This window comes from Anticarsia gemmatalis, chromosome 6 (genome assembly GCF_050436995.1).
Source record: "Anticarsia gemmatalis isolate Benzon Research Colony breed Stoneville strain chromosome 6, ilAntGemm2 primary, whole genome shotgun sequence".
Lineage (NCBI taxonomy): Eukaryota > Metazoa > Arthropoda > Insecta > Lepidoptera > Erebidae > Anticarsia > Anticarsia gemmatalis.
The window spans coordinates 7,930,805-7,958,743 of NC_134750.1; the positions used below are offsets into that span (position 1 = coordinate 7,930,805).

Consider the following 27,939-nt stretch of genomic DNA (forward strand, 5'->3'; position numbering starts at 1 on the left):
TTTGTCTGTCGACTATTACTACACATATCATCTACTATATTTTACACAGTTTTACCATTTTACCTACTAAAACAGAGACACATTATACATTTCAATACCATTTGCGAAAAAAAATGTAAAAAGTCATACAGAAGAATGACAAATAAGTTAGTACATCAATAGCTAGAATAAATAACATGTCTATTCGGATACAACACGTGGGCTAGATAAGAAAATATTCCAGTTACAACTTGGTACAGCGCATAAAATAGTTGTATGAACACATCAAGCTGAAATGACAGTAGTGGGACTTTGAAACTGAAATCGATTGTAAGGCAGATCTAAAGAGTAGTCGGCTTGTACATCTCCCGGTCGAGTGGTCAAATCTACAAGAGGAGTGGGAGCATCGATAGCAGTAAATATAGGTCCAGGAATATCAGACAGCCCCGCGTAAATAGGATAAAGTCTTGGCTCAACTTCTGCCTTAACAGGCTTCGGCAATTCAGCTTTCCATTTCACCAAATCAGAATTTTTACTTTCACGGCGTTGTTCTTTCTTGTCCTGAGCTATTTGAATTCTGTCTGTCTTTATAATTTCTGTATCAGTCCATGGGTTGTGTACCGACATCGCTGGTGGGGAGGTGGCAGGCATTATTCCGGGTGGTGGCCAGTCGCGGTCGTCCCTACTCCGTTTCTCATAAGGATAGTCGTAGGGATAATGGTAGAAACCGTAGTTTACCGGACTTGTAGCAATCTGGAACAGAACATCTGTTAACCGGTTATCCCGGGTAATTTTAGTAACAGTGCTTTAAAGCCTATACTGGTGAGTCAACATATTAATTAATATACATTTTAATGATTATTATTTTATTAATTCGCATAGTTAGAGGAAATAAGTTAGATCGATTACATAAAATCATACCTTCCCTCTGTCATGATATCTATCATCATTACTAAGGTCTACCTGAAAATGTTATTTTTAGGTTTTTGTTAGTCGGTATGTTAATAAATACTTGTTACAAGGTACACACGTGTTAGTTCCGCGTTGGTTTACATGTCGTAATGCCAAAAGATTAGTATTGTGAGCAAGGAATTTACTGTGTATACATAATAACATTCGTTCCGGAGAGCTGTTTGCTTTACCTAATCTTCTTGATATAAAAATGTGATGTATTTGCTCTTATACGCATTACGTGTGGTACTTTTAGGAGTAAAGTCCTTGGGCTTAATGTATTTGTACCAATATTAGTAGATAACATTCAATTTATGCTTACCTTTTTTAGGCCTTGTATGGAAGCGAGAATGAGCGCCATTTTAGCTAAAAGCAAGGCTTTCCCTCCCAGTACTGCGAGGAATTGGAAGCCCATTGGTATCATCACCATGCCGATGGAGACGACGCCAAACATCATCATCGTCATCATTTGGTGACGTCGACGACCACGATACTCAACTGGAAACAACAAATAGTCTCAAGATACTACAACCACCCTCCGTGGCTATGAGAATAACATACTTATTATAGTTACGACGAAAAGAAATCTATCTAATTTCAAATAAGATTTCTTAAAGCACTATTCTTGAATTACGCTTACTCTTATGATCTATCGTTTAGTAATAAATTGTAAGCCCTTATTCAAAATATAGTAGGTACATTTTACTATACAATAATTGTAGACGTCTGTATACAAAATATTCTAAATATTTCACCAAAAGGTCTCATTGGTAACAATTGTATACAATCAGGGATTATCCTGTCTGCCAGATAGCTTACATATTGTTTCAAAAGGCTACGTTATTCCACGCAGACGAATTGCGAGGTAAATAATGAAATATGGCTTAGTAACGAAGACTCAATAAATAAATCCATTAAAGAGAAAATGATATGTTACGTTATAGATAAAGGAATCTCAGAAGATTCTATCAACAGAGTAAAAAATACAAATAGATTGAGAATATCTATGTTAACTGTGACAACATACAAAATGAATAAGTTTTTTTTATCTTAATGTGTTCCACTGCTGGACAAAGGAATCGATGAATATACACAAAGAAATAAAGTAATGGTAGTAACTTAATGTCAATAGGACTTCAAAATTCACTTTACAAAGGATCTAAAGATATTGATACTTAAACATACAAACCTTTTTCTATAGTTTTCCCATTTTCAAAGTCAAACTTGATTACATGAGTTTTAAGAACTTTGGCCATTCTTTGTAGAGCGAGCGTGCGCCAATCACCTTCCTCGAGCTCCTTTTCGGTCCACGAACTAACGAAATAGAATAAATAACGAAGTAAAATGACAAATTCACTTTATTATTTAACTATATTAATGGTTAATACTTTCTAATGTTTACGCGAATTCGACAAATTAGGCATTAAGCAGTTTTTTTGGGCTTTATCATGTACTTTTTAAAAATATGACACTAGAGCATCTTACTACTGTGTGTAATTTCATATGATAATGGTTTACAAATACTGTGAAATATGTACAACTAAATTAATTCTTGTATAAATCTGCTTCTTATTTCATAAAAGGCGTAAAAGGCCTCTTGTGACTTTTACAAGTCATGATGATTAGAAATAATTTGTTATTATGAAACAAAGTTACCTCTTTATCGTTTTATAGTAGTAAGGACAGGTAATACTGAATTTGCTTGAACGATTAATTCTATTTAACTCTATCACTGAAGTTCGTAGTTAATCGAGTGTTTTAGAGGCAAATCGATTCCCGCGATACAGCCAGTTAAGTGTATAAGTAGTACTTCGTTTATTTCAAGAAATTATATCTCTAAATATTATATTCACTTTAAGTCTTCAACTAATAACAACGGTTATGATGACCATCTAACTGACCGATTTTGGCCATGGCGATCGCTTCGTCTCCTATTTACGTTTTCAATTTTAAGTAATATTTACGTGTACCCATCTGCTGATTTCCCTGTCGTAACTCGATTATTTACCGACTATGGACAGACTAGCTATCGAGAAAGTTTTCACGAAAATCTGATCAGCGCTTCTAGCGGGCTTTAGAGAAACTATTTTGACAGCACATTTTAAAAGTCAAACTCTCGATACTCGACAGTACAGACTGTAGAGAATTGCGCTACAGCGAATAAAATTATCATATTCATGTAGCCCGAGGCTGAATTTGAAAAAAAATGTGCGTAATATTGAATAACAACAAAAAATCTCTTTGTAATCCGGTTGTATAGCTGTCCGCGTGATTGTCCGATACTGAAACCTTATACGCGTCATTGAAAACTATCCCTATACAATAAGAATTTTCGGGAATTTCTTTTAATAGTATTACACCCTTCCGCCTAATGTATCTTTCATTGAGAGTTATCAGACTATTCTCAACGATACGTGTAACTTTTCAAGATAAAAATTAATATGATTCCTCTCACGTACAAGCCCACTCCTCCCTGCTATTGTGTGACACTCGCAAACACGTAACATATTAATTTACTTTTTAATAAATAAAATTCCTTTCATATGTATCTAACAATTTAACCTTGCCAGTTTATTTATTTTTACACTGGACAATGTGTAACTTGATCGTTTTTTGTTCTGTAATTTTGTTTGGTTTGTTCGCTTTAGCTCAAAGCTTCATATTATATTTACGATAGGTAAAACTGATTATTTACCCTAAAAGTGAGGTCATTAAAAACATACGTACGTAACTTAAGTTATCATAATCATAACTACTTATTTAGCCAAATGCTTTTGACATAAACGACAGACGGTGCAAACAACATTTGTCTTTAAAAATATGTAATTCACTTGTGTTATTTTATAAAATTGTCTACATGGTATCTATCGATTTCGCTGTATCGGCTGCAATATTTCGCCACTACACTGAAATCGGAGCACGTTGCGCAATTTCATACGACACCCACTTTAGAAGCGACGTTGACGAATTGTTGCTCGGTCATTACCCTGAACTCTGCGATTTTTACTCTGATTGACTGTCTACTTGTTAAATACAAACACTACGTAATGTAATAACTTTTTTTAATAAGGCGACTGCGTAGGCTACGAACAAATGATAGCAGGGTGATATGAAATGTCTTACGTGGGTGTAAAGTACTGATATACTTATAAAAAAGGTGTCTTTATGACTGTCGTAATATACCGCTCAATATTGTCTTCAACATAGGAATGGTTATATGTAAAAGCACGTGTATTTTGAGATTTTCACTTGTTTCTAACAGTCTTTCATGCACAAAAATGTATTAGTTAGAAATTGGAAGTGTTCCGCAGTTTTGTGCTTATGGCTGTAAAAACTATCTTGTTAGGTAAAGTAAAGTCAAGGTACCTGGTTTCATTCTCGGGCATGATGTTCCCCGATCTGTCAACGAGCTCGAAGCGCACCAAGTTGATCCCATCGGCTACGGGCACCACGTCGGGGGTCAACGACCGATCGAGCGCCCGAAGAGTTTTACGCTTCATACATCTCACGAACTTTGGAAAATATTCCTTGTGATCTATGACATCCTTCACGTCGATCAACTGTAATGGTTTTTAGTTGTAAGACGTTTCATTACAGTTACAAAGTTATGTTATGAATAGTAATGTGAAATGTTTATATAACTATTCAATCATGTTTTACTTGATAGCCTTTGTTTAATATCCTTTTAGTCTTTATTTTACCCTTATTCTTTAAGGGTTTACCCTTTACCTTTGCTTAATTATAAAAAAAATCTAGTGAAAATTTACCACCAAAATTACCTACATCATAATTATTGGACACCACTAAATTCGACAAATAAACGTGAAAGCTCAAAACCTCAACATTGTATGTTATTAAACATTTTACTGCATAAAATATCCCGTTTCAACAAATGAATAGTGTTTCATATTACAAGTAATAATGTAGTTTACAGCTCATTGCCGTAACCGGATAATGAACTAGGGGCAAGCACACACTTTTATTTATAAAATTAGCACTTTATTACTCCAAAATGAGAAAATGTAATCTCAGAGAGAATTCTCTCGCTTGGTATTTAAGTCGGGATAGCGTCGAGGGACCCAGCACAAAATTGACTTTCGTAGATAAGACATCCTACTGACATGGGGAATTGTTTTTACTAAAAACAGTACGAAAAAAAACAAATAAGTCAAACTGAAAGCATTAGTGAGCCGTCTACTTGAAATGTTACGTCTGTCTAAATCTAAATTACTTGGAGGCACTCACAGCTATCCAAAACTTTGTAGGAAACGAGTCACATTCTAAAAGTAAAGTAATGTAAAAACAAAGAACGCGGCAAATCTATTTTGCTGGTACTACCTACTCAATATCGTACTCGCTGAACAAAACAAATGTGATTTCGTACATACATTAGATGAGACAGGAATCAGATAAAGACTGATGCTTTATTTCATTGTTTTTATAAATAACATCACTATAACTGTAGCTATGTAAAACAAAAGTCTTCGTACCTTACAAATACATTTCTAAAGCGTATTCAGGATTCCTTCACAAATGGCCGTACATTTCTGCGCAATTCGTGTTTTCCTTCTATTGACGAAAACACGAGACAAATTGGCACTCTAGTCGTAAGCACTTTGCAATTAATTCGTGATTGCAGCAGTTAAAGAGTACGAGTAAAAGATTATTCATTACAGGTAATATTGGCTATAATTAAAGGAAAAACCAGCTGAGGTTCTGCCCACGGAAATCGCTACAAAGGAGCGATATCTTAATATCGAAGCTTCTTGTGCAAAAAGAACAAAACAGTCTCCAGGTAAAAAGAGTCTCTATAACGAGCGATTTAAGTGAGGAAGGCATGCCTATGTGATGTATTTTTTCATTTAAAATTGCTGTAACTCTTTTTCCTAAAGAAGCTTCTAGCTTATTTTGTTCTATTTCAAACAAAGTTTCATAAAAATGGCTGCCACAATAGCCTTACTCCCCACCTTTTAGAAGACTACCGTAATAGACATGGAATTAACAAATCTGGCCCTCATGTTTTAGTCATAAACTCAACATTATGATAATCTGCATTTAACTCCACATCACAGGGCAACAGCTAGCCTGCGTCTATTTGATATGAGCCAGTTATTAATTACGCATACCAGAGCAATTCACAAGGACGTTAGTAATTTCATGTTAATGATATGGGCAAAACAGCCGCAGAATCATTAACATGGATTAAATTGTATTTATCAGTTCTATAACGTCACAAATTATAGCTTTTGAGGGGACTACACTAAACATTGAAAATTCTTACTAACATTCATTATACTGTTCTTCTTCCATTCTATTGTCGATGTCCTAACTTGACACATTTTCCAGATGTCCTTAAGCTATGAGCTGTCTATAGTCTGTATCAAATAAGTGTCTGTTGACCAAGCCGATTAAGGAGATTTCATGCCGCCGTCGAAGCGTAATAACGGCCACCATGGACAAAAGCACTTTGTTAAATATCCATAAATAGCCACAATAGAACAGCATTACCTAAAGAACGTCCTATCCTCAAGTACACAATTAAAATACGGTCCTGCTTCTTGGAAAGAAAAGAGTGAAGGTCAACCATTGTTAGTGCATGCTGTTTTGATTTGAATGCAATTACGAATGAATACAAGCTTTCTACGCTGTATTCTGTTACTAAAATATAATTTCAAGAACGGCTTTTATGAACAGTGCCATCCTTGTGTTGTTTTATTTATAAAAACATGTAGAAACATCTGCTGTGTGCCTCGGGCTTTAAAACAACTCAACTCTCTCATGCGAATTAATATTTGTCTGATTAACTTTTCCCTAATGTAATGAAATGCTGAACAATGAGCTTTGGTTTATTTAGTACACGTGTAGGTAAATGAACTACCGTACATCAGCTTGTGTCATATTGTTTTATGACAATAGTTAACATACTGTTCACAAAGGAAACACCTAATCATTGAAAGTGCCTATTTGAATCTGATAAGCTACTCCTTCACTACAAAGTACAGACTGGCCTTCTACCTTTGATGATTACTTACGTAGACATGTATGTATTATAGTCACTTACTTTCTTAGAACAATCTCTCCAAATAATCCGAATCACATCTGCTCCTTCTAACCACAGGTCAGCAATAAGTCGACTAAAATATGTATCGGGATCCGTTTCGTTGAATTCTCCACGACAACCAGAAATAGAGAATAGAACTAAGGTAGATACGAGAGTAAGTTGGAAAGAATGCATCGTCACGTAGTTTAAATCCACAATTTTGCCATTTCTCGGTATGCCTTTGAAGTAACTTTCAATCTAAAACAAAAATTATTTTCTTTAGCTGCCTACGCAACGACATGAATGTAATATTTGCGATTGACTTATAAATATGTGATAAAACGTTGAAGGCGCCAGGTGTGAAGTGTTTATGTTGTGATGTTCATAAATAATAATTCTGAAAGTCGTCATTTCGGTAAACACGAATAGGGAATAAGCGTTTGCTGGATTGAAATTACTTTATAAATAATATTGCTACTAACATTGGTGTCAATACATAGGTATTGACACCAATGTTTGTGTATTAGCTACTTTAGTAAAAACTCTTCAAGACAAATTACTTTTCATTTCCAAAATCTATATTTTATCAAAAAACAAATAGAAAGAAAAAAATAACCTTCTTATAGAGTATCGATCACACAAAACTTGACCCCAATTATTAACTATTTGATGCTAAAAAAGTTTTAATAAACAATTATAAGTTTTAAAAAAGAATTCACAAACAAGCGTCAGTACAAAAGTTGTAAATGGCGACCGCCTCGTGACAGAATTCCAAAATCTTTGCAATGCGTTATTTTATTTCTTAGAATTCACTCTTTGTCCTTGAAGAGAGCCATTTCCGTCGTACTTTTCAGAGCTCCAATGCGTAACTCTTGCGGAGAATTTTAAAGAACACTTTACTGAAGTCTACTAACGACCCATTAACATAACGTGCTCGTAAAAATATTCATTGTTAATTATTCGTCATTAGGAATTTCAGCGCAAATAATCCTACTAGTGTAATCATCAGTATAAATATGTATTGTCTATTAACTAAAATGATTGTATGGAATAAAATTGTGAGATGAAAACTAATCTGAACATTCGTAACAGCCTATGTATAAAATTATTATAGAGGGTGACACCGCTTGATTTGCAATTCAAAACGAAGGAGCTTGTTTCAGAACTTACCTACAAAGATCGCTTATAGTTCACTGAGTCAACTGCTGAAGATATCACTATAATATTTATATATCTATCAATTTATATTACAAATATTTTTTATCGATAACACCCGTTCACGTTCAAGGTTAAACTATAAATGGGGAGACCTTAACGACCCCCTTACATTATATGCACATGCTCGATGGAAAGCGAACGATTTTCTACGCGATCACAGACCAAATCATGTTAATGAATGACTGAAAGCGGGCATCACTATGTGCAAACCATGACGAGGTCTGACATGTCCACTATTCGATATCTTTATTGTATGTTTGTTCTAGACATATCGTTTGCGCCAAATTGCCGTCTTTATAGCGATAGTTTTGTAATAAAATGATAATATTGGAACCACTTTTTCCTTTATTTTATTTTCTAGAAATCTAGGGTAATAAAATGTAGTGAGTACACCTGCGTCTCTTGCTTTGTTATAATTAAAATGTTTTACTTCTCTCTCTATACTAAGTATAATATTAAGTCATGGGTGGAAATGCATTAAATACGCCCCTGCATTCGGGTAATATTTTTTACGATACCATGAAATTTATTATCACTTACAATAAAACTACAAAACCACAAGATGCAGATTTTGAACGTTGAACGTCGCATTCGTTTATTTTACTTTTCCTAATGTACCTTCTATGGTGACTTGGGAAAGATATAATTATACTTAAATAGTACGCAATTTGAAGCTTGGCGTTATTGCTTCCCCTGAACATAATGATTCAGAACATTATTCCAGCCCATAAACATGTCCACAGTTGAATTGTAGGCGTCATTCATTTACAGTAACGTGTTAAAACCTAGTTCTAGGAAATTCAATTCGTAATACGTTTGTGCTGAGTGTTCATCATCAATATATAAATAAATGTTCGGTCACGGCTTCGCTTTTAAAAACAAGTTTTATTGACTTATGTTATATTCTTGACAAATATAAAAAAGATTATATAACAAAATTGTTTTACCGTATGAAACTATTAATCATTTTATTAATTCGTAGCGAAAAGTTGACGTCATTTTGAGTAATTAAAATAACAGTCACTTATCAATTGTTACTTACTTGATTTCTAGTAACAACACAAACAGTCAATAACTTAATCCAGACACTTTTATTTCAGAAGTATTTTTTAGTTAAAGGTTATCTTAGGTTGCGTGGTATCTACTGTAAAGTAGACAGAGACATGGGACAACAATAGCCTATATCATTATAAATCACTAAATCCACAAAGGGATGTTAAGGGATAAAGATCAATTAACTAATGGATCGGACACGTCTGGGATGTCGTACTAAGTGATTTGTTCTATGTGACCGCACCTTTGCATCAAGACAATGTTCATGTAAACCGCATTCATGATCTATTTTAAGCAAAACCAATTTATCAAGCGATTAATTGAATTAACCCACGACCCTTATTTGGGATCGTTGGCTATTTTTAATTTTTGTACAGTACCTGGCCAGGACTTCAGGCAGAACTGATAAGACTACGATATCAAAACATAGAGAAGACTGAAAGTAATGGGGAGACAATATTGTTCAGTAGTGGGATGAAGCAGGCAGCAAAAGTAACATATCATGCAGGCCCAATTATTATAGACCAGTAATAATAACGAAAGCCGAAGGCTTTATGCCCTACTAAAGAAAGGTTAAGAAAGATTATAAGTCGATTTTTTGGTAGACCTAACTTCATTCTCATACTCAAATTCCACTCTCAAATGTTTACTTTCCAACAAGAGTTGGCGTGAGACAGCAATGGGTAAGTGTAAAATAGGAAAGTCAATTGTCCGTTTGTTGGACTAAGAAAACATTTTTTTTCGTTTAAGCCACACTGGCTTAAACGAAAAAATGTTTTCTTTAATTGTTGTAAAGTATTGACGTTAAAGGCATTATTTTTATTACTGGCACATGCATATTTGAAAGTATTCCTTCATACTATAAGGCAATGAGTATCAGAATATAGAATTTACAGTTCATAGTTTAAAATACATCTTACGAAATCATTTTCCATTTAACACTACAAGATTATATTTGCAAAATAGTTAAACAATAGTTGTGTTAGTGCCTCCGCTAAGTGAAACGATAACTTTGTTCGGACTGTAATGTTAGCCAGATGTGACCCTCTGGAGGCGTTAGTGTTATAAATGCGGTTCATATTGCTCATAATACACGAACTTTATTGTGTTGATATCCTTGTGTTGCACGCAATAAATCTAAAAGCGGGCCGTTGGAATATACTCGAGCGCGTATTATGAACCGGTGATTTAAGCAGTAGATGATGTGAATAGTATAGTTCAATTAAATGTGATTAAATCTATACTGGGGTATAACTTTATTCGAAAAGTAATGGAACGTGATTAAAAATACACTGTTGAAAAACAACATTCATTATAATAAACCAGTTATACATGTTATTGTAGACTATCTAATATATAAATTCTCGCGTCACAGTTTTCGTTACCGTACTCCTCCGAAACGGCTTGACCGATTCTCATGAAATTTTGTGAGCATATTGATTAGGACTAAAAATCGGCCAACATCTATTTTTCATGCCCTAAGTGACACTTTTTTTATGGCAAAACAACGTTTGCCGGGTCAGCTAGTATATAATGTAAAATTAGCCAAATTTAATTAATTTTGATAATATTGTTGACGGTGCTTTCTAGATCATCACTATTTTATAGATCATTCTACTTAATGCTTATCATAGTCAATGCTTAATATTGAAAATAAGTAGGTACAAGTCAATATTTCGAAACTCATACGAGTCATCGCTGCAAGGTGTAACATTCTGATGACTTAACAAACGATGTTATTCTACACCCATAGAACGTAACTCAATCGTGATATAATTTCAACTACTAGTGATTACATACATCTTATCTTATTAATATTTAAATGCGATGATTTGTAAGTTTGGATTTATGTTTGTTACTATTTCACGAAAATACTACAGACAAATTTTAATGATATTTGATATGCTGATAGCTTATAACCTGGGATAACACATAGGATACGTTTTATACCGGGAAATCTTTTTACGTGGACGCAGTTGCGGGCAGAAGCTAGTACATACATAAAGTCACTCTTTCGGTGTACGCAGAGACCATTCGCTACCTACGATACCTACAAACTTTTTTTGCATTATTTGTATCTATAATTAATTTCCTTATTAAGAAAATAACATTGGGAAGAGTAAACCACATATTAATTAGGTACACTGGCTTAGTAGACTTTGCGAATAATATTACATATTCTAGGTACTAGCTCTCAATGCTTAGAATTTGTAATAACATGAGAGTTGGAGCGAGTGTTAGAAACTTCTGCAGCTTGAGTTTTACAAACAAGCATTGGATTACCAATTCTACCTATGTAGGTGTATACATTTCTAATAGGGCCATATTTCACCCATTGTGCTTAATAACGGTTTAATGTTATATTTACGAATCGAGACTGAGTATACTGCGGAATATTTACGCACGCCTCCTTGCCATATCCGGAAGACCAGCGCAAATAACAATACTTAGAATACCTTCAAATTACGTTGCTCTGAATGCGAATAATATTGAAAGTTTCTGATCATCGATTATTCTCTAATACAAGCTTCATATAACTAAGAAGTAAAAAAATGGTCATGATTACATTTGGTAGCCAAAAAATACAAATTAATTTATTCAAATTCAAAGCGAAACGATTTACGTAGTGTAAAAGTCTGTGAAATCAGCAAATGTGATTCTACCCGAAATTGTCGATCAGCAAAATGATAATTTGTGTCATTGAGCCCAGTGTGACGGTAGCTGTGCATACTCTCGGTAGTGGTACCATCAGTATTGTTTCAAGAAATGTGTTTCCGTGATTTGTGAGTGATTAAGTTTCGAACGAAAACAATGTAAGTTAAAGATGTTCATGTTTATGCTTTACGTCGTTCAAATGTTGTTATTGCGTTTTCTAATATCAATTAATTGTTGAGTAGGTATTCATGTTACTAAACAATTTTATTTTTCTTAAAATATGTGACAATGTAGTCAACAGTTTAACATTTATCAAGTTAAAGTCAGGCTAAAATGTCATTGCAAACCCGTACATTGTTTCTGTTACACTGACGCAATTAGTAAATAGGGAAGGGAGTACCAAAGAGCAATTTTGCGAGCGATAAGTGAATGATGTGTGCGTCGAAAGTTATAACACAATTGGTCGAATTCACCTGAGTGATTCTGACGTAACATATCTAATATCTCATTATAAAGTTGCGTTCAGTTGTAGTGTAGAGTATCTTCATACATTGTGCCTTTGTGACTATTTTTAGCTGTGGAACCCACGCAAAATGTCAATTATAACGCCGTCCCACGCTTTAGGATTGCTGCGATAAAAGATGCCCTTTATTATACCAACGAAAATCTCTGCCATTTTCGATGAACGTTTTAATACTGATAAGTTAATTTCTTAAATGTTACTTCATAAGTATAATACCAGTTTAATTAGTCATATCAAGTTTGCATTAACCTAATAATTTAATCTATCTCTATTGCTGAAAATTATTTATGTTTTTTGACAAATAATAATGCATAATAATATTTCTAAAGAAAGCTTTTAAAAGTCTCACATTTTTCAGTGAACTAGTGAAAGCGTTCTTTGTCGGTAGAAAAATAGTTCCTTATTATATATTCTTAATATAGATAGATCTTATTCATATGCATGTTTCTCACAAGAAGTTCCTCAACAGTTTGCCTTTTCATTTTCATGTAAGACGGAGCTCAGACTAATTCATACATTATTTATGTTCTATTACTGTTATTGGGTGGGGTACGAAGATGAGTATTATGTTTTATATCTCAATACACGACAGTAACGAGACACGGTCGCCACTCAATATACTGTTTATTGCTTGCCACTTAGCAGTATGTATTATTTATTGGATCATGTAGTACACAATAAGTAATTTGATGAGATTTTATCATGTGTAATATCATTAATGATTTTATTAAAATAGTAATTAGGTATTACCCTAAGGGAATTAATTAAGCGTACTATGAGAGCTACTGTAACTCAACAGAAAAATAGATAAAACAAAATCGAAACTTGTTTATTTAAAATCAGTTCTCAGGGAACCATCTTGTTTATTCAAAATCTTTTTAGTAATAAATATTAATAGGTACATAAATATAAACGAATAAAAATAGATAGGTCAAATTCTCTTACCAAATATTTTAACTTCATGATATTTTCTATAATCTCGACAAATCGTTAAAGCTATACCGAATAACGCATAGTTACTTGTGTCAATTTTCACAATGAATATCCATCTACAAAATAATGTGTTTTCATACTAAATAGCTATCTTCGCGAAGTGCGTGTATGCATAAATATGAGCCACTTCTCAAGTCCTTATTATAGAGTTACTCCACTCTCGGGCTGCGGCAACGTATTAGCATACTTTCAAAGTAAAATAACTTTAAATTAACATTTTACTTTTCACAGATGACTGCCGAAAAAATGAAAAAAGAACGCTTCGACCAACTGGGTCTCCCTCCGATGGAATTAGCTGAATCATCAGCGAGCAGTAAGTTTTCTATTTTTTTTTTGAATAAATAGAATAAAAATTTTCGAATTACAATTTTTAATAGGAATAACCAAATACTTACTTCTATCGGCTCATCTAAACCATTTTCAAGTGTCTAACCCTCATAATTTTATAATTCTAACTAGCTGACCCACGCAACTTCGCTTGCGTCACATAAGTTTTTGTGACATTTTTCACTGGTACTCGGCTCCTATTGGTCGTAGCGTGATGATATATAGCCTATAGCCTTCCTCGATACATGGGCTATCTAACACTGAAAGAATTTTTCAAATCGGACCAGTAGTTCCCGTGTTTAGCGTGTTCAAACAAACAAACAAACAAACAAACTCTTCGGCTTTATAATATTAGTATAGATTTTGAACTAAACAATCATCTGACCATGCACGGTGTATAATCGTATTGTTAAATACATACAAAAATTTCCTCTCTTTGAACATTTCTTGAAGGCTTACTTTTCTGTCTCATATTCAGATTTTGTATAGTTAAAACGTTTTAACTTTTAAGTAGTGTAGTGGTATTTAACTTTGGAGATTTTTTTTACCTGATTATGGAGGCTGATGAATTTTGCAATAAATATAATCTACAATTTTGAATATTTCAGGTCGCAGTAACAATGAGATGTTCAAATGTTTGTTCCCCATATTAATAAAAGTTATGATACTGTTACTCCTAACCATATTTGGGACGGGCATTTATCTTCTGCTGTCTAAAATATTGTATGAGAATGGTAAGTCTTTTTAATATTTTAATACGGAACATATCACTAAAAAGAAAGAAAGAAAAAGAAAAAAAAACAGAAAGGTTCTGGAGTGGTGACCACGAACCGGGAAACGTAGTGTTGGCAGGCCCCCCACAAGATGGACCGACGACCTGAGGGGCTATCACGTATCTCAGTTGTCAAATATTTGAAAGTCACTACCCTGTACATTGTTTTCTCCATTAGAATACTGTGGTTAGCACGTTACGTCAAAGCAGCAATATACTGAATAATGACCATCAATTTGACGTACACTAGCTGTCAACTGAGATACGTGATAAGCCCGCTGGTAAGGGTTGCCGGAGTCCGATGGATGAGGGCGGCCCAGGACCGGTCCTATTGGCGCTCGATGGGGGAGGCCTTTGTCCAGCAGTGGACGATTCCCGGCTGAGATGATGATGATGATGATATCACTAAACGCAAACTCATTCGAAAGGATAATTTTATTACTTTGTCAGTTTATTTATAGCTTATTTATTCATTTCAGATAGCCCCAGAAACACCCAAATCATTGTAATAAAAGAAAACAACGAACCACCAAATATGTTTCGTTTCATCCGCATATTGAATGCTACCTCAAGTAAAGCTGAAGATATTACAAGAAAGAAAAGGGATATCAATTCATTAGCTGCAATTTCGGAAGAGGATGAATTTAACTCCATAAACGATGATCTATTACAAAAGGCAAAAGAAATTATAAAGAAGCATGATGTCATGTGCAGTCAAGGCGACAAGCACGATGTTTGCAATTTAGTGACAAAATTTAAACAGCGACTAGAACATACTGATAACCCAGTGAAGACATCAGTGAAAAGGGCTTCTGAAGTCAAAGATTTGGACGATAATAAGACTGAGAGTAATGAAGTTTCATCTACAGACGTTACTAAGCGTGAAGTTCTACCCGTAACACACATCGACTTGGTTTTTGAAGGTTCTTTATTTTATTTTTCTATTTGCACCTTACCAATATACTTCAAAATTTTGTTCAAAATCTATAAAATGTAATGTTTATTACTTTTTAGACCCGTTGGATTCGAACGAGTACCCGACACATAAGACCCATGCCAACCATCTGACACCACTTCGGGCCAGGTTTTATTCACCAGCCACACATATCTCATACCCGCAAGCCCGTGACTCGGTCTTACGGAAAGTAAAACAACCAATAATGCACCCTCAAGACTTAGCTATATTGATGGACTTATTTCCCGAGTAAGTTATCGTAGTAGTTATGAATGTTTCGATTCTAGTTGTCTAATAGCACATCTTTTAAACAGTCATGTTTACTAATACAAAAAGAGTTCGCCAATCACTATTAATTAGGCCGTTACAAACGGGCAAACTACGTCATAATCAGAAGAATTAAATAAATATGCGGTGTGTAAGTGCGAGCGAGAGACTCCGATTATATGTCATGAATTAGTTCGCACGTTTGAAATGGCCCGAGTTAAGGAAATTATCTATACACATAATGTCAAAATTTAATGTAATTATTTTTCAGCACTGCATTTACCTCCAACAAGCAGTCAGCTGATTCATCCCGTGAAGTATCATGTCCTCCAGGCACGATACCCTGTATGAGTGGAGACGTCTGTGTTGAGAAAGAGCGGTGGTGTGATGGTCGTGTCGACTGTGCCGATGTCAGCGATGAAGCCAAGTGTACTTGCAAGTCTCGTGTAGATAAGTCCAGACTCTGCGATGGGTACTTTGACTGTCCATTTGGGGAAGATGAAATGGGATGCTATGGTAAGCGAACACATATTTTTAGCCAAATTAAAAAAATCGTGGTGAAAAAGAATGTTTGTAAATGCTTAAAACATAAGTTGTTCAGAGGGACCGTTGAACAAAAGATTCAGAATAATTAAAGTTATAAAATGAAATCTGACTTTTATAATGATAAGAAAATACTTTTTATGATAGATGTCAAAAAGTTTATCAAAAATATTTAATTGTAATGACAATGATTTCAGGTTGTAATGACAACGAATTTAGTTGCGAAGACTTGGATATAGACTCAAGAAGCACATGCTTTACAAAAGAACAAAGATGCGACAACGTAGTCGACTGCCCTAATCACAAGGACGAAATTGAGTGCAATATGCTTGCTCCAAGTCTTGTCAAAAAGCCGGTATGAATATTATATTCAACTTATAGTTTTCATTAAATATGTGAACTCCATTCATGTTTTTTGCTGTCAATATATTACAATACTTTGATAAACAATACAATTTGTTGCAGATATTTGCCATATCAAACACTGAAGGATTCTTACATAGAAACTTTAAAGGTGAATGGTATGCGGTCTGCAAAAATCCATACATGTGGGCTCACGATGCATGTCGACGAGAAACAGGCCTTATCATTAGGTAAGCGTATTATATCCTCGTATTAAGATTGATAATTGTTTGGTGGTCTATGCGACTGCTGATCATGAATACTCGGGTTCGACTGCCAGATCGGACAAAGTGCTATTAGACTTTTCTTCTTTCTACATTATTTTAGTATATTCTCAAAAAAGCCCAGAGTCTGGTCACGTGGTACTGACATTGTAAAACGCAGGCTTATATCATATACTCCTGCCATTTTTTCGGGTACAACAGCTCACATGCCAAAGATATAATAACATACACGCGTATGTAATTATATTTTTTGCATAGACTTTTCTGTTAATAGTAAATTTCCTTCCAGACCCCCGCATATAGAGGTAGTAACAATAGACCCGATGTTGAAGCTGAAGTACATTAACACGGATCACGGTGGATTTATTCAAACGAGTGACACTTGTATGATAAACTCCTCAGCTGTTTATGTCATGTGTCCCGATATGTTGTGTGGGACGCGAGTACAATCCACACCACAGTTGTTAAGAGAGGTAAAATGTTTATTATTGCTTTTTTTATTTGAGATTTTAAGGTAGACAAGTTGTCGTGGATTTCAGTATTCATAGAAATGAAATGTGTTCAGCGAGGGTATGTTTTATTATTATTATTAAATTTTTATGCGTATAAATTGTTAATTTCTTAGAATGGTGCTATTGAAAACCGACTATTCGGACGTAACAAAAGATTTCTTCAAACTGATCACCCTTACCCTTTGATGTTTTACGTCAACCGCTGGAAAAGGAGTATAGACGATTCTAGTACCAAGACAAATTACGAAATTAAATTCGATACACCGAAAATAGAGGGTTTCTTTGACAAAACGAGGAATAAAAGGACTGAGAGCAGGGTGGTTGGGGGTAAGCCGAGCCAACCGGCGGCTTGGCCTTGGATGGTGGCTGTGTTTAGAGACGGAATGTTCCACTGCGGAGGAGTCGTACTATCTCACAACTGGGTTATATCTGCCGCTCATTGTGTACACAAGTAAGATTTATCTTTCAATACGCATTCGAAGATTTCTGCCATTGCTAATACTATAAACGCAAAAGAGTGTATTTAATTGCTGTCTATGAATTTTCACCGAAATTGCTGAATTTTAAAATTTAATGTGAAAAACTGTTTATTTAAGAAATTTCCTTTTTGAAAACTTTTATGGTCACTATCTTGTTATTACCTCATTGAACGTTTCGCAGATTCTGGAGTCACTACTACGAAGTACAAGTGGGCATGCTCCGTCGTTTTTCATTCTCACCGCAAGAACATATACACAAGGTCACAAACGTAATAGTCAATCAACATTACAACCAGGCAGACATGAAAAACGATCTTTCTCTGTTAAAAGTCGAACCTGATATTTTATTTAGCCGTTGGGTTCGACCGATTTGTTTGCCAAGTCCTGATACAGCGGGTCCTGATTGGCTGAGGGGACCTGTACCAGGAACTGTGTGCACAGCAGTAGGTTGGGGAGCAACTACAGAACACGGACCTGATCGTGAGTTATCCATCCCTTTACACGTCTCAAAGTATTTAGTACTACCAAAATGACAAATCTCACTTTTTATACATATAAAATGAATCGCCAAACGTGTTGTTAAACGCTCAACTCAAGAACAGCTGAACCGATTTCGCTAATTATTTTCTTACAATATTCCTTGAAGTACGAGAATGGTTCTCAGATAGGAAATTATGAAAAAATGTAAAAAAAAATAGTTAAAAAATCAACCGCTAGGCGGTACGAAGTTCGCCAGGTTAGTTAGTAAAATGTAAAATGGTCGCAGCAGCATAGTGTGCCTCTTTGTAATTTTTAGCGCATTGATAATTTGTAGGTACTATTATTATAATCAATTGTGTTTGTTACGGAAAAGTCTCTATGGATAATAAGATAAAACAATGTCAAATTAAATATTTTGTTTCAGCTGACCACATGCGAGAAGTGGAAGTGCCAGTTTGGAAAAATTGTAAACACAGAGAAGATCGCGCTGGTAAAGAAATCTGCGCTGGTTTAATGAGAGGGGGCAAAGACGCTTGTCAGGTACAAAATATTGAAATGCTTGAACTACACCGTAATAAACACAATCACTGTATAGCACGATATTGTACATCCGCATATAAAGAAAAGTAGCTAAAATCAACTGCAGCAGGTTATAGTTATTTATTTCTAAACATTATAAGTTCTTATTCATAATATTTCATTTTAGTCTGTAGAGCTCGCATAACACCAGCTATCTTAAATCATACACCTACTTAAGACGACGTGTCGGATTATTCCAGGGTGATAGTGGCGGGCCGCTATTATGCAGAAATCCTTTGAATTCACAACAATGGTACATGGCAGGCATCGTAAGTCACGGAGATGGCTGCGGTCGTAAAGATGAACCAGGAGTTTATACACGAGTCAGTCTCTTCGTGAAATGGATTATATATCACACATGTAAGATATCATCTTTGTTTCTTAAATATTGTATCTATAAATATTGATATTACTGTTCAAAGTAATTTTGGAGTCTTACATTTACTTATGTTTTAGCATCTCAAACTTTGCCACAAATAGAACCTATACAAGAATGCCCTGGATTCAAATGTAAATCTGGTATTTCGAAGTGTCTACCGAATAAAAGAAAATGTGATAGAATAATAGATTGTCTCGACGGAGCCGACGAAATGAACTGTGATTTTATAGGATCAGTTTTTCCCGACAGTATATTATTAACTCCTAAACCCGAGGAGATTTTAGCATCAAAGGAAGCGAGAACAGACACAAACGTTTCACTAAATAATAGTAAAGAAAATAACCAAATAGCGACAGAAAACGTCATCAACTCCAAAGAAAAAGCAAAAATAATAAGTACTACAGAAAAAAATAATTCAGTTAGTCGAGAAAGTGATTTATCTGACAACTCAGTAGAAACTACAAATATCCAAGATTCAAACTTAACACCGAACGGAGAAACAATTTCAACTACAGACAAATTAAATTCAACTAGTCGAGAGAGTGAAATATCTGACAACTCAGTAGAAACATCGCAAATACAAACTTCAAACCCTGTACCAAAAGAAGAAATAATAACTACTACGGTCAAAACAAATCCAACTAGTCGAAAAAATGAATTGACACATGACAATTCAGTAGAAAGTAAGTATACATTTATATCACTCTAAGAAAGATATTATTGTTATATCCAAAATCAAAACCAAAATAATGAAACTTTTAATCATTTAATCTACATAATTAAAATAATATTGTTTATACTTCAGGTACAGAAGATAAAGACTTTCAATTTCCGTCAACTATAGAAATTTCAATTTCAAAAAGTGTAGAGGAGTTCAAAGATTCTGTTGAACAAGTCACATCAGATCCCGGTGCTGGAGACAGCAACGAATCGACTTCAAATATTCGTGGAGATACGGAGACAGTGTCTGTAACATTCAGTGGAGAATCTTTAGAATCAGGATCATTAGTACAAAGTACACATCAAAATATTATTGAAAATCCAGACATTAATCAGAAACAACAAATATTGGAGCAAGTGACCGAAATTTCGACTACCACAGTGCAACAAGATCTCGTAGACTTAACAGAGAATCCAGAAATTGTAACAAAAGTTAATATAAGAGAAAATAACTTTATATTAACGACAACACATAACCCAGAGGATAACCAGCAAGTTGAAAAGAGTTCAGATGATAACGTGATTGGACTTCTTCCAAACTCTCATTTGGCTGTAACCGATCAGACAAGTCTGGACACTAAGCACATTGATGTGAAAAAGGAGCAATCGACTCCTACTCAAAGTCATCATAAAGATTCTACTGAAACATTATCAAACTTTGGTGATAAAGCAGTTACGGCTAAAGAAATAGAGAGTATAGTATTTTCTGAGCTTCAACCAGCAACATCGAGAAGAAAGAAACATCGTGTACATACGGAGTTTCAGTGCCGTCGGTAAGATATGTTTACTTTCTAAAATGGAAATTTGTAAGTTTAATATAAATGATTTTTTTATTATTTCATGTGCTTTTATTAACTTTACAGTATAGATCAAATGATACCTTTTCATTACCGGTGCGATCGCAAAGCTGATTGTGAAGATGGAACAGATGAACTTGACTGTACATGCAGTGACTATTTGGTGACCTATGATGAAAAACTAATTTGTGATGGTGTATTTGATTGTGCCGATGGTCATGATGAAGCTAACTGCTGTATGTAAATCATTAACAAATATAAAACAGGCTGCTTTTAATTATAGTCTTTTGAATAACACGCTAATCAATGTATTATTGTGATGTTTCCAGATAGTTGCGACGAAGATCAATTTTTGTGTAAGAGAAGCCAAAAGTGTATACCTTTAAAAGGTGTTTGTGATGGAATACAACATTGCCCAGAGGGAGAAGATGAACTGGATTGCTGTACGTTACATAACAATTATGGATTTAAAAAAAAAAACGTAACTATTTAATTTTAATAAATTATGTTCATTTCAGTTGCCCTAACCAATGGAAAAGAAATTCAATACGACTTAGACGAAAGACCTACTATTAATTTAGAAGGTTACCTTACGCAGAAGCACTATAATGGGTGGCGTATAGTGTGTGACGATAAAATATCTTTAGAGGAACAAATACAAGCTTCAACAAATATATGTCGCTACTTAGGTTTCAGGTAAAAAGTTTAATTTATTCTATTATTCTTTTAAAGCAATAAAATATAAAATACATTTATATCATAGTAATCCTTCAATTTCAAAGTTAATTTAACGATATTTTGTTCATATTTTAGTTCCGCGAAAGATTTCTATGTGAAATATATAAATGTCAAAGAAGATGAAATTGCGAGACGGAGATTGGATAACAAGAGACAAAAACGAAATACTGCAGAGAGTATACATTTTAGTTATCGACAGAATAACGAAGGAAACAATACGGTTCATATACCTTTGAAAGATGTACAAGTGTTACCAGAGCGATGTGTGCCGAACATAACAAAAACATGCAAATCGTTGTATGTTTCCTGTGAGCATTCGCTTTATAATGATTTCAATCAACCTCAAAATATATATTTGCGAAATGCCGAAACAAACCTCAACCAAATGTGGCCATGGATTGCGAAAATATTCGTTGATGGAGAGTATAAGTGTAGTGGTGTTTTAGTTGATGTATCATGGGTTCTTATTCATGAAATGTGTCTTTGGGATTCAACGTAAGTAATACATTAATTATTAAAAACATTGCCTCTTTTACAACAATATTATAGAAACTCCCATTAAATTTTCAGACTTGCACACAACTTCACGTCAGTTGTCCTTGGGTCTCATAGAACATTGGATCCAATTCACGGATTGTACGAGCAAGTTCGTCAAGTGGATGCTAAGGAGCCGTTTTATCGTAACAAAGTTATTCTGTTACATTTAAACGAGCCGGCACAATATTCCAATCTTGTAAAACCTATGGTAATAATGTCCTCGTAAGTTATTTTTATAAATGTAACTTATTTAAAATAGTACTACAAAACTACATGACGTAGACATTTATGTATCGGGTTGTCACCCTTTTTAATATATTTGCTTTTTAGTTATACCTCCTTAGATTCGAAGTCAACTTGCGTAGCTATTGGCCAAGGAATCGATAACACTTCATTGAGCATTCCTTTGGAGGAAACCAGTGAAAGATGCAACCCAAGTAACATTTGCTTCGTGAGGACATCAAACGAAACTATTTGCCCAGTGAGTATTTGCAAATTTATTTTACCATCAGAGCAAGTGATCGCTAATTCTAATACACTTGTAGCTTTAAAACGTTCCTATGTGGAGTAATTGAAATAAATGTTTATGTGCCCTGGATTACGTTGGATTTGCCAAAATTTTCTATGTACTCTCGATAGTGTTATAAAAGCATTTCAATTAGGATTTTTTAGGAACCTTAATATTCTTTTAAGATATCAATCTACACTATTATTGTTTCAGTCTGACATAACGTCAAATCGTCATTGGGCTGGTGTGATTAGTTGTCACACGGATAAGGGATGGTTCCCTGCGGCTACATTCATAGATAGTAGAGGAGAATGCGGTCTAGGAGACCACATCAAAGCTACAGAAATAGAGAACCTCAAAAATGAAATAAGGCGTTTAAATAGTAAGTATAATCTTAAACTATCCATCGCCGTCTGTCTTCGTTTTTTATATTACTTCAGTAAATACAAAATTTAATAACTATGAAAAGGAAAAAAAAATATTTTCTATTAGGGGCTGAATTTTGACCCATTTGCTGCGTCCCTTACAAGTACCAAAAACTTAGTAACAAACCTGGTTCTAATAATTATAATTATGATAGTAAGTTGGTCAAATTAATTAACAATCCTACTAATAGCTGCATCAGCAATACAACTTCTTGTCAAAGTAAAATCAAATTTCACATTTCTCAGGTAAAGAAACTACGCCATCGGTAGTAGACAAAGACTACAGTCATAACTGCGAGGGTATACGATGTGGTCGCGGCCGCTGTGTATCGTTATATCAAATGTGTGACAGCGTCAAAGACTGCGAGGACGGTAATGACGAATCAGAAAACGCCTGCTATAAGAAAAACGCTATATGTAGCGACGACCCGTATCATCGAGGATGTGGTAAGGAACTTTATACGTTTTATTTTATTTATAAGAAAATAGGCAAATGAATAAATATCTATCCATCTAAGATATTCTTACCTGTCAACACTTGTGTTATTATGCTTACATCTTATATATGATAATAATTTGTTTGAATTGCAACATCAAAACGACTTAAATCCAGAACTAAAGACACGGGCAAAATATTTTTTTTTTTTATCTGAATCCAAATCTAAAAGGAACCAGCAAATAACAGGAATTAAAAAGCTTTAGACTTCGAGAAAAAAATCTAGTAGCAGTCATTCAAGAAGCCTTGTTTTTAATATAAATACTTATAAATTATAATTATAATCCTTGATTTCATTTTCCTTACAGAATGTTTAGCTGGTCAAATGAAATGTCGCAATGGTAAATGCGTGTCTAAAGAATTGTTCCGAGATGGGTACGACGACTGTGGTGATGGCACCGATGAGCCTGGCCAAGCAACATGTTCACATTATTTAGCGAGAGTAATGCCTTCAAGACTTTGCGATGGGGTCCTCAACTGTCATGACAGGAGTGATGAAGACCCTATGTTCTGCAAGTGTTTCGCAAGGAGAACTTATAAGTAAGACTATTAAACTACTTTTAGTTTAAGGTTAATTGCCAGTTTTAGGGTTTATGGCTATATAATATCCGATAGGTAAAGTGACAGTAAATTAATGAAAATCCGACAATATTATACCTGATGAAGCAAACCGACAGATATTCAGAAGTGGTGTGACCGACTACTATCATTATTACAATAAACGGTTTTTTATGGAAGCTATGTTATATACTAAAACATAACTTCCATAAAAAACCGTCAAGAATCGTTGATCTAATCTTGAAAGGAGTCGAAACTTCAACAAGCTCTCGATCCGATGAACAGATCTGATGAACTATGGTTTTAGCTTTCGTGGGAAAGGAAGAAGATTACGTTCAATATTATTTTCCGCAGTTTTACCACATTTATTAAATTCTATACATCGTTTATTCCCAGGTGCATTAAATCAAGTGGAGATCACTGCGTGGCTCCAGATATGGTGTGTGATGGTATTCGAGACTGTCCTCACGGCGAAGATGAACAGAGTTGCATTGGTCTAAATGCACCGAAAGGAACTCCGTAAGTATAAACATCAAAATATTATATATTGCATTAATTACTTTTGCACAACTTTCGGATGATTGAAGCTTATTGATTATCATAACGATGTAAAGCGTAACACTACTAACTTACTTGCTAGAAAAAGATTGTATACAAAAATGTAAAAAAGATATTGTTTGACCGTATAACCATAATTTATACTCTTATAATATATTATGTTATTTCAATTTTACAGACACGGCACAGGGCAAGTGATCGTTCGATCCCACGGCGTATGGCATTCCAAGTGCTATCCGACGCAAAATCATACCAAGTCAGAATTGGAAGCTATTTGTGCAGAACTAGGCTTCAGAAGCGGACATGCTAAACAAATTCATCAAACCGACAACTTAATTGTACATGAACATAACAATTTGGTACTAGACCCATTCAACGATATTACTCTTAATAACAATACAATCATCAAAATGAGAAGTAACCAAGAACCCATAGCTACGGCCATCTTTGATGAAAAATTACATAATTGCTATCCAGTGTTTATAGAATGCCTATAAGTAATAAAACAAATTTATTTATTTTATTTATATTTTGTCTTTACTGTGTGTTTCAGAAGTAAAGTATTTAACTAAGCAACTTATTTTATTGATCCTGTTTGTTCCAACTAATGACATTGATGGCTAACGCCACCTATTGGTAGAATTCCCATTCGAAACTGGTTTCGTTACAAACCACGTGATGAAACAAGCAAAAGGTTGCAGCGCACTTAAAACTTGAATGATAGGAAACGAAGACTTGAATTGACTTGAAACAGTTCTATAACATTTCAATAGATGGCGTAACTGACAAAAAATTATTATTTATTTTAATTTTACCATTGAGACAATGAAATGATTAGTCTATCGTGTTTTATATTATTTACAACTGCCTTAAAAATAAAAAAATAGTGCAATATTAAAATCAATAGATTTGAATTAAAAAAAATCTTCTTACTTATTTATTTTCAATTAATCATATTTAAAAATATTAATCACTCCATAGATTATACTTGATTTCATCGCAGAACTTAATATATTTCAATATAAGCATATTCACAACTTAGGATGTTAAGCTCCTAATAAATTAGTAATATGGTTATGTGTTCACGCATAATCTGACATTCAAAATTTATCAGGGCGCGATCCCAAATTAATTTACAAAGTGTATTAGCATATTTTAAACTATAGGACAAGGTAATCGTTTTGTATGCTGTAGTTGTCACAACAAATATTTATAATGCATGGTGACCGTACTCAACATAACATTGAACGAAGGTGGAGCCTCTACAACACCTACTCACAAAGCTTTTGGAAACGATTCAGATGCTTGACTTCTTTTTATCAATTAGGAAGATTGTTGCCTTATGTTTATTAGGGTAAATGCATTTTGTTAAACGGTTGTCGATAAATATCTCAAGGGTTTCGGATAACATTCAATATACATTCTGTCGAGCACGTATTTAGAATACGAATGACACCACATAAATATGTATATTGGCAACTGCTTTTTAGCTCGCTAAGTAAGGTAGCCAAATTATATAGATAACCTACCTGATTACAAGAGTCAATTCACTCATTATGGATATGATTTTATTTTGTAACAAATTTGAAATAAACAACAAACATTGTACCATAACGGATATTTATAGGGCATTTTTTGTAAATGAGGTGAATGTTTAAAAATAGCTTAAATAATTTCAGCTGTTTTTATTTTAGATATTAAATTCAACAATTCTGCATATAGATTATTTCATTTCTTTTATTGTTAGTGAATATAGCACAGTGGCAAATAAAAGAATAGAACAATTTATTAAACAAACCTCAGGGTCAAGTATGTCACCTCAAAAGATATCAATTTAATTCGAGTTCTAGCCATTAAAATGATTGTGATTCATACATTTACTTAAACTTAACATTTAAAAAGAAACAACGCGAAGAAAAAAAACGGCGCATTAACATAACGTGTGTTTAGATTAGATCGAATTATTGCAACTTGCTAAACCACGGGGAGAAATAGAAATCCGGAACATTCTAGAATAATTTAATCATTTCTTAACACACTTTTTATGCTATTTTTACGATATAGAAACATTTCGTTTGGTTGAGTTGAACAAACTGTGTAAAAGCTTATTGAAATATTCTTTCAGAGAGATCTGTCAAACAGTTTTAATGCGACCACTAAGCTGTGATGATAGATGCTAGGTCTGTTATTAATTTGATTCAATACTAAAACTACTTGTCGATTTGTTGGGGTAAGCCGTCATTTTAGTAAGGAGATCGTTTAATTGTTCTCTTTTTCAACAGTAACTAAACTCTGTGCCTTCTTAGCGTGCTTTTTTGTGTGATATTGTTTTATTGGTATATTCTAATAAAACCAATAAAAATCTATTGACTAGCGTCTTTCCAAAATATATAAGATTTTGATTAACCTTTATACTCTCAGAATTAATTACAACTTCGGTGAAAAGAAATGAGCTTTGATTGAGGATCATTAAGACAGAAGTCTGGTTTAGCTACAAATGAGTAATACGGTACCGATCGCAATCTATTAGCGATAGTACCTATACCATGACTGTTCTCATTAATGGATTCACAATATTTATGGACCATGAATATATTAATTTGGGCAGAACACTCGGTCATGTGGTGCTACAAGCCCGAATGAAACCATAAATAACATTGTAGGTACATAATAAAACTGTAGATACGAGTCGACGCCATAGAGTCTGCCCGCGATGATGACACCACTATTTCAATTTGAGACATTTAATTCAGAATACATTAATGAAAAACATTATGCAAATTTAAATTACTTTTATAAAGGATTTCGAGCGAAGTTCAATATTTAACATAATATCTACACAATTTTCCGTAAAGATGATAAATTAATATGAAATTTACAATAAAATGTAAGCTTACTTGTATCGCAGGATCATTGAATACGGAGATATAAATTTAACAATGTCCATTGTATTATAATTTTGGCTGTAAATCAGAATTTTTAATGCGTTTCTTTAATTTGCGCCGACCGATTTATTTTTGTACTAGCGGTGCACGGGACAGCTTTGACAGGCTGCGTATTTACTGCCTTGACACATGCAATGCAAACTTTATTTTCGTATAATTTGTAAGCTGCCTGATCTGATGTAACAGCGTTGTAATTAAAGAGTATAAAGTATGCTACCTCAGAATGTATAATTTTAATATTTGTACCAAAACGTAGGTTCTGACTGAAAGAAGGGCTCGAAACTTAGAATTTGGTAGGTTAAGTACTTATGGGAACATGTAATGAT

At 34.1% G+C, this 27,939-nt stretch overlaps 2 protein-coding genes across 4 annotated transcripts; one reads left to right on the top strand and one right to left on the bottom strand.

Moving 5' to 3' along the window:
- Positions 1-27,714, bottom strand: Osi23 (DUF1676 domain-containing protein Osi23). 3 transcript variants are annotated; one of them, XM_076115919.1, is made up of 7 exons: positions 27,566-27,714; positions 6,992-7,228; positions 4,297-4,490; positions 2,120-2,244; positions 1,253-1,428; positions 901-942; positions 1-732 (listed from the first exon to the last, which is right to left on the bottom strand). In XM_076115919.1, exons 2-7 carry the CDS (start codon positions 7,163-7,165, stop codon positions 265-267), a joined length of 1,179 nt encoding a protein of 392 aa, XP_075972034.1. In that variant the 5' UTR covers positions 7,166-7,228; positions 27,566-27,714; the 3' UTR covers positions 1-264. The 3 variants fall into 3 exon arrangements, with proteins under 3 accessions (XP_075972034.1, XP_075972035.1, XP_075972036.1); XM_076115920.1 differs by lacking the exon at positions 27,566-27,714 and adding an exon at positions 8,141-8,327; XM_076115921.1 differs by lacking the exon at positions 901-942.
- ndl (serine protease nudel) lies at positions 11,947-25,238 on the top strand. The gene is made up of 26 exons (XM_076115601.1): positions 11,947-12,054; positions 13,644-13,725; positions 14,348-14,473; positions 14,991-15,434; positions 15,526-15,715; positions 16,005-16,249; positions 16,474-16,631; positions 16,742-16,869; positions 17,192-17,375; positions 17,528-17,865; positions 18,075-18,373; positions 18,798-18,913; positions 19,153-19,312; positions 19,409-20,014; positions 20,137-20,824; positions 20,915-21,084; positions 21,178-21,291; positions 21,367-21,544; positions 21,662-22,081; positions 22,157-22,345; positions 22,454-22,604; positions 22,845-23,013; positions 23,303-23,503; positions 23,861-24,092; positions 24,507-24,629; positions 24,847-25,238. Exons 2-26 carry the CDS (start codon positions 13,644-13,646, stop codon positions 25,163-25,165), a joined length of 6,030 nt encoding a protein of 2,009 aa, XP_075971716.1. The 5' UTR covers positions 11,947-12,054; the 3' UTR covers positions 25,166-25,238.
- Positions 27,715-27,939: the final 225 nt, after the last annotated feature.